Below are 7,500 nucleotides of genomic sequence, written 5' to 3' on the forward strand. Positions count from 1 at the left end.
AAACCCCCAGTATAAACACAAAAGTTTACCCGCGATAGAGAGATAAGGTATCGACACCAACTAATATCATATCGGAAGTTCACAAAAAGAAAATAATAATAATATCTTTGGGCTCTGACCGTAAACTGCTTTTGTGACGCGGAGAAAGATTTAGAGATAGGTCGCTCTTGAGGATCCCTCTTTCCCTCTCCCTCTCTTCTCCTCCCCCTCTCTCTTCCTTCCTCTCCTCCACCCTCTCCCTCCCTCACTCATCCCACTCCTCACTCTCTCTCTCTCTGTCATCTCTCTCTCTCTCTCTCTCTCTCTCTCTCTCTCTCTCTCTCTCTCTCTCTCTCTCTCTCTCTCTCTCTCTCTTCTTCTTCTTCTTTTTCCTCCTCCACTACCTTTGTTTGTGTCAAGTCTCCTATTTTCCCTCTTCCCCTCCCTCACTCCATCTCTTTCTCTTTCCTCATAAAAGCAGAGCTATCTGTCTCTGTCTCTCCCTCACTCTTTCACCCTCTTTCAACCACTCCAGTGTCACAATATCTGTAGTCGTTGGCTGTCACTCAAGTCTGAATTTCCTCCTCTTCAGATTTCTTCCCCCTTCCCCATCCCCCCTCCCCCCTTTTTTTTAACCCATCCTTTCACAACCTCCCTCCTACCCTTCCTCCCTCCCCCTCCCTCTCCCCCTTGCTTTTGACACCTCTCCCCACCCCCTCTCCTTGTTGTCAGTGGCCAGGCGATGACGTGAATCCGAAGACGTCACTCGGGTCGTTGATTGATTGCATGTAAAGACGTCATTTAACGCAGAAACGGTCCGTCGGAGAGGGGGGGGGAGGGGGAGGGCCACTGATGAGAACGGGAGATAACAAAGAAATGCTGGGAATAATTGGAGTGTGCGGCACAAAAATCATTTGAGGGGAGAAGATAAAGGAAAGGAGTGTTTTTAGAATTGTAGATATGAATATTTATAAATATACTGTTGTTGTTGTTGTTAGGTGACTTTCGAACACGTGACCTTTAGATGGAGGAATTCGAAGGTACCATAGACAACTATTCACATATTCCTGTTGTGCGTAATATACTGTACATGAGGGTAAAAATAATTTTGGTTACATATTTTCATTTACTTTCCGTATAGATAAAGAGTGAACATGTATCGCATGCTACAGAATGTCACCTGTTATTCTTACGGAAGATGTAGTAAAATAAAACACCATTCATACATTCATGCAAGCACACACACACACACACACACACACACACACACACACACACACACACACACACACACACACACACACACACACACACACACACACACACACACACACACACAATATTACGAGAAAAATGGGAAAAGAAATGGGGTTCGAAACCATATCTTGAGAACTTCCCAACATGATCCAAATAATCATAATTCCAGTCATTAAGGCCAGAAAAAAAAATATTAACATGTAATTCGGCTTCAACAATGACGGAAAATAATCCTTACTTTATGAATGCCACAATAGCCATCCGCGCAAGAAAAGAAGAAGGTAAAAATGGCGGGAAAATGTATTTGGTGCCAAAACAAGGGAAAAATAAAAATGGCGCGCGAAGTTAACCACGGTAACGCGAAAACGTCACGGAATCATCAACTAAGTCACGGTTGACCGGAAATCCCTGACCCTAAAAATGGAAAATAAGTTAAATGTTAATTAGAAGTGGCGGATTAGGGCCGCAGAGGGTAGGAGGCTGGAGTGAGGGGGTAGAGGTAGGCATGGGGGGGGGGGGTAGAGATCCTAGGGGAGGCTGGTGTAGCAATCACATGTAAACAAAATTCCGTTAACCGTAATTATGAGCGTGATGATCACATTAATTTGTTTCGATATATATAAATATATATATATATATATATATATATATATATATATATTTTTTTTTTTTTTTTTTTTTTTTTTTTTTTTAAGAAAAGTTGCTTCATGAGACTGGCGCCAACATACACCTACGGTATTCTCCTTATTTATTTTTAGCCATTACAGATGTGGATAAATAAATTCCTAAAGAGTTGCGAAACCCAAATTAAGTTTTAACACCAAATCCCGTTTAATAAAAACAAAGTTAGGAGGAGAAATAGAGAAGACGGATGGATAGGGAGAGGGGAGGAGAGGAGAGGGAGAGAGAGAGGGAGAGAGAGAGAGAGAGAGAGAGAGAGAGAGAGAGAGAGAGAGAGAGAGAGAGAGAGAAGTCCGGCAATAGCTAAGTGGAAACCCAACCAAAAATAATTGCATAATTTACGAATAAACTGTTAATTATCGATAACCGACGGTGATCACTTTTTAAGCGCGTAAATTAGCAGAGAATTTCCATACCATGCTCTCCGACGCCTAAAAAAAATTGAATGAAAAGCCACTAAATGACTGAAATATATTCTACCGGGATTCCGTTGCCAATTAAGTTATCAAATATATTTATAAGCTGAGTGGACTTACAACTTTTGACATTTTTATTTTTTTCTTTACCTAGAACATTAAGTTTGAATAACGTGGCAATTCTTTAAATGCCATGATATTAATCTTAACATATTTATCCATAACAGCGTAATTCTGTACTTTGGTTTAATTGTATCAGCTTAATCTTATTCACATTAGTGTAAATTGCTACTAAACACTGAAATTTGAATATCATCGTCGTTAAAGTGCCTATAAAACTGCATGAAATATTACATGGATCACGTACACACAGCATACTGTTCAATCGTACATGTAAACACAAACACAAATACAAACACACACACAATAAATAAAAAATAATAATTAAAATAAATATATTGCCATGGAAAGCTAAAGAAAGGTTTCAGAGTGAAGCGTCAACTAAATTAATTAGAAACCAGTATAAGCACAGTAATCCCAATAACTCATATTCCCAGGCAATTAATATCACTGAGATTTGTTTACAAGAATTCCTACTCGCAGCAAATATTTTGAAGACCACAGCCGACATGATTTCAGAGGTAATGCGTTTCTCCTTTTCCGCTGCTACAGAAACTGGATATTAATTTTCCTCCTAGAGCTGAGCATAATCCTTATTCTTTTTGGTCTTTTTCAGTCTTAATATTTTCGGAATCTTTATGTTTTTTTTTTTTCTTTCTTTTTTTTTTCTTTTTTTTTAGACGTCGGACGCACTTTGATATATGATCTTCTTTCCCTCTATGGTAAATTTGAAATATATGACTGCGTTTTGTAAATTGGCGCACTAGTTTTGTTGTAGTTATTATCATTATCAAAATCATCGTTATCATCGACATTAGTCATCATTCTCATCAACACCAACACCAACACCAACACCATCACCATCACCATCATCACATTCGTCTGTTAACCTTGGAGATCGTATTACCCAATCATTAAGTTCTCTTCCCTAAATATATATTACGTATTTAGCGATCACTAATCTCGTAAGTGAATGGCAAATCCGAAGTCCAAACCTATAAAACCGAAGACATAAACAATGATTCCGGACGAATCATTTTTTCCGAACCATTAACTAGTCCGAATCACTGCATCGTTGCTCAGAATCGCTCGTTATTCCCGAAACTACACTGATATGAACTATTTAATCTATTGGAAACGACGCTACTGTCCCAGATATAAAAAAGGCAAATAAAAAAATAATCATGAATAAAAATGCAAAGGTGGAAATCATCGTATTATCAAAATAGCGCTAATTAAATTCTTTGCATTTCAAATTCAAATAACTTATTGAACGGCTTCGAATGCCGCTAATTCTCAACAATTATCCGAGCAAAGAATCGTATCATTGGATCGCTGTGTATCAATTCCGTGAAAACAAATCCGTTTTACATACTGTCAAATTCAATGGGCCAAAAATATATTTCCATGTGTAAATTTCGGTAATCCTGAGAGAGAGTGATTTGGGAGAGCGAGGGAGAGGATTTATATATATATATATATATATATATATATATATATATATATATATATATATATTCATTTATATTTATATATATATACACAGAAAAAGAAAGATATAGATAGATAGATAGACAGATAAAGGGAGACAGAGGGAGGGAGGGAGGGAGGGAGGGAGGGAGGGAGAGGGAGAGGGAGAGGGAGAGGGAGAGAGAGAGAGAGAGAGAGAGAGAGAGAGAGGAGAGGAGAGAGAGAGAGAGAGAGAGAGAGAGAGAGAGAGAGAGAGAGAGAGAGAGAGAGAGAGAGAGAGAGAGAGAGAGAGAGAGACTAATATACAGAAAAAGACAAGAGAGACAGAGATAGAGATAAAGACCGAGACAGAAAAGGGAAGACATGAGGTAAAAAACGGCAAAAAAGAGAGAGAAGACGGAGAAAGTGACGACCAGACTCAGAACAAGGAGAAACAAAGAGCTAATCCGGGCACAGAAAAACGGGCAACACACTAACACACTGACACACATACCCCCCCAAAAAAAAAAACAAAAAAAAAAAAAAAAAAACGTATAAATATAGACAGATGGATAGCCGTTTGTGCGCGAAATCCTTCCCATTTTCTAACCGAATGTCCAGTCTCTGAAAATGCAAATAGTGTATGTTCCGACGTCAGTTTAGTTTGGTAATGGCAGCGTGGATTTGGAAGCTGTGACGGAAAAATCTTTCCATCTCTTCTTATTCTTATTCTCTCTTTATATCTTTTCTCTTTCTCTCTCTTTTGATTTCTTGCTGTCTTTTTCCTTCCTCTCTCTATCCATAATCCTTTTTTTTTTTGTTTGCTCTCATTCTCTCTTTATCTCTCTTAACTTTTTTTTCTTACTTTTTTTTTTTTTTTTTTTTTTTTTTTTTGAGGGGGGCTTTGTTTGCTTTTGCTTCTACCTCAGATTACTACTTTATCACTATTTTATCTCTATTTCCTGTTAACTAGTTTTCCTGACCACTCTCTTTTTCGTTCATAAAAAAATCTGCCCTTTCCTATGCCTGTTTTCTGTTCTTTCTTTATTTTATAATTCCTATTTCTATTTCCTCTTGTTCTACATAGTCTTCTTTCCTAATTCTCTTTCCCGTTCTCTAGTTTTTCCCTGTTCTATCCCTCTCCCTGTTATTCTCTGTATTTTTCTACCTTCTTTCGTTTTCTCTCCTATCTGTTTTTTTTCGGTTCCGTACCATCTCTCTCTTCACAACTCTGTCTAAAACCATTACTTTTCCATTCTCTCTCTTTATTCTCCCATTTATCTTTGGTCTTCTCTCTTCTCCCCTCTATTTACCTCGCCATGTTTACAGCTTATCCCTCTCTTTCATTTAATTAATTTTCTTTAATTTTCCCTCTTCCTCCGGTAATTTCTTTTTACGTTCCCCTCTTGCTTCCTTTCTTCGCCTTTTCTATATTTCTTTTTCACACATATTTTGTTCATTTTCTTTTTCCTCGTCTTTCATATTTTTTCTTTAATTTTCTTCCTTTTCCTGGCTTCATTTTTTTCCAGTTTACTTATTTATTCTAAACTTACCTGTATTTCCTTTTCTTTATCCTCCCCATTTTCTCTAAATTGCTTTTATATCCAACTCCTATATTTCTAGATCTCGCTTTTAATATCTTGGTTTCCCCTTTTGACAATTATCTTTCTTTCCCTTTTCTAGTCAAGATTTTCTTCTGTCCCCCCTTACCATTTCCTCCTTCCTCTCACCTATTCCCCTTCCCATTTCCTCCTTCCCTACTCTCATCTTCCCTTCTCCCCCCCCCCCCCCCTTCCTCAGCACACCTTCTCTGCCCCTCTCCGTCCCTTCCCCTCTCCCCTCCTCCCCCCGCCCTCCCGTCCCCAGTCCGTAAGCGGCCCAACGGCACTCTAACAAGAACTCAAGACGGACAACAACAAGCAAGACCGGGCGCGCGGCCCTTCACTCACCTTGAAGTTATCCCCGTGCTTCGAGGACAACATATGAGCCACCTCCCGCAGGTGTAAGGTGTAGGTGGCATCGTCCAGCGCCGGCGGGAAGGCCAAGGAGATGATTCTCTCCGTCACGTAAACCACGTCCATCTTGGGTCCTCCTCCAGGGGGGCCGGGGCGCTCCCCCCCGGGCCCTGGCGCCTCCCCCGCCAGGCCGCCCCCGGTGGCCCCGCCCGCCCCGGCCATCACGCGGTTCAGGCGGGCGGCGGACTGGGTCTGAAAGAGCAGGAAAAAGAATTCAGTCGCCGAGCCAGCGGAAGCGGGAGTGTCGGCTTCTAGTCATGCATCGCGACGCAGAGATGGTCAAGCGGCGCGTCATGTCAAAAATGCAAGGATAACATGAAAATGATATATACATATACATCCATCCATCCATGTGTGTGTGTGTGTGTGTGTGTGTGTGTGTGTGTGTGTGTGTGTGTGTGTGTGTGTGTGTGTGTGTGTGTGTGTGTGTGTGTGTGTGTGTGTGTATGTATGTATGTATGTATGTATGTATGTATGTATTATATATACACACACATACATGTATATATATATATATATATATATATATATATATATATATATATAATGTGTATTTACGTGAATATATGTACTCAATGAATGGTTACTTCTATAGTTTTTGGAATATAATTTTTATTTCACCGCCTCAATAAACTCAATTGTACGAAACGACAAAGGCAAGCAACACAGTCGACTCATTCTCGCAAACAACTTAGTTATTCTGTTCCTATTCATCTCAATTTTTCTCGTCTGTATTTCCGTTGCGAAAAGAGAAGAAAAGAACAGGATGGAAAAAAATTACTGACGCGTCTTACGTCTAATTAGCAACAGGGCGTCATAAATTCTCTCCTTAATTTCATGTTTATGATCATGGTTCCATCCTCCATTTTCTTCTAATTCCGCACATTCGCTAATATTCAGACATTACGTTTATTTTAATATTCTTCACTGCCAACAGATTTGCGTATCCACTTTTTTTGCATATAACATTATCTAAATTTTAGAAAAAAAAAACTAAAAGCATAATTAAGCTTTAGTTAAAAAGAGACGTTTAATTATTACCAATCTTCATGAAAGCAATATTTCCCTTTCTCATTTAGTAAAGACCCAACATAAATCTTAGTAAAACCACAATCCCCTTCATGGACAATATAACAGCGATGCATACGACCAAATAAATATAAACAAACAAAAAAAAAAAAACCACTAAGTAAAAAAATATAATTAAAAGACACAGAACGTTATAATTTCGAGCAGAAGATGGAATAAGCTGGTAGTCCTTCGCAAACCACATTTACCTAACCAGGTCGGGCCGAGAAACATCGCACCTACACCCTGCTATGGAAAGTATGGGGTATTTGAGGACCAACAGGTGGTAACAGCCGGTGGTAACTAACCTCCCGCAGGTGGCCAAGTACCGGACAGACGGCTATGCGTGTTAGACCAATAGATACAGGGTATTCTGCAACAGCTGTAAGTGAATACTTCCTATTGCAATCTCAGGCTGTTAGGGTATCGTTGAATTTATAAGCGCTTTCCCGTGTGTGTGTGTGTGTGTGTGTGTGTGTGTGTGTGTGTGTGTGTGTGTGTGTGTGTGTGTGTGT

At 39.4% G+C, this 7,500-nt stretch overlaps 1 protein-coding gene across 2 annotated transcripts in view; it reads right to left on the bottom strand.

Annotated features, from left to right (window-relative positions):
- LOC119574281 (tensin-1-like) overlaps positions 1–7,500 on the bottom strand; it is a 314,246-nt gene that overhangs the window by 114,505 nt on the left and 192,241 nt on the right. For both annotated transcript variants that reach the window (XM_037921482.1, XM_037921475.1), the window contains exon 5: positions 5,852–6,109. In XM_037921482.1, the coding sequence (XP_037777410.1) occupies positions 5,852–6,079 (228 nt within the window). In that variant the 5' untranslated portion in view covers positions 6,080–6,109. The remainder of the gene's footprint in view (positions 1–5,851; positions 6,110–7,500) is intronic.

This window comes from Penaeus monodon, chromosome 1, assembly GCF_015228065.2.
Source record: "Penaeus monodon isolate SGIC_2016 chromosome 1, NSTDA_Pmon_1, whole genome shotgun sequence".
NCBI classification, from domain to species: domain Eukaryota; kingdom Metazoa; phylum Arthropoda; class Malacostraca; order Decapoda; family Penaeidae; genus Penaeus; species Penaeus monodon.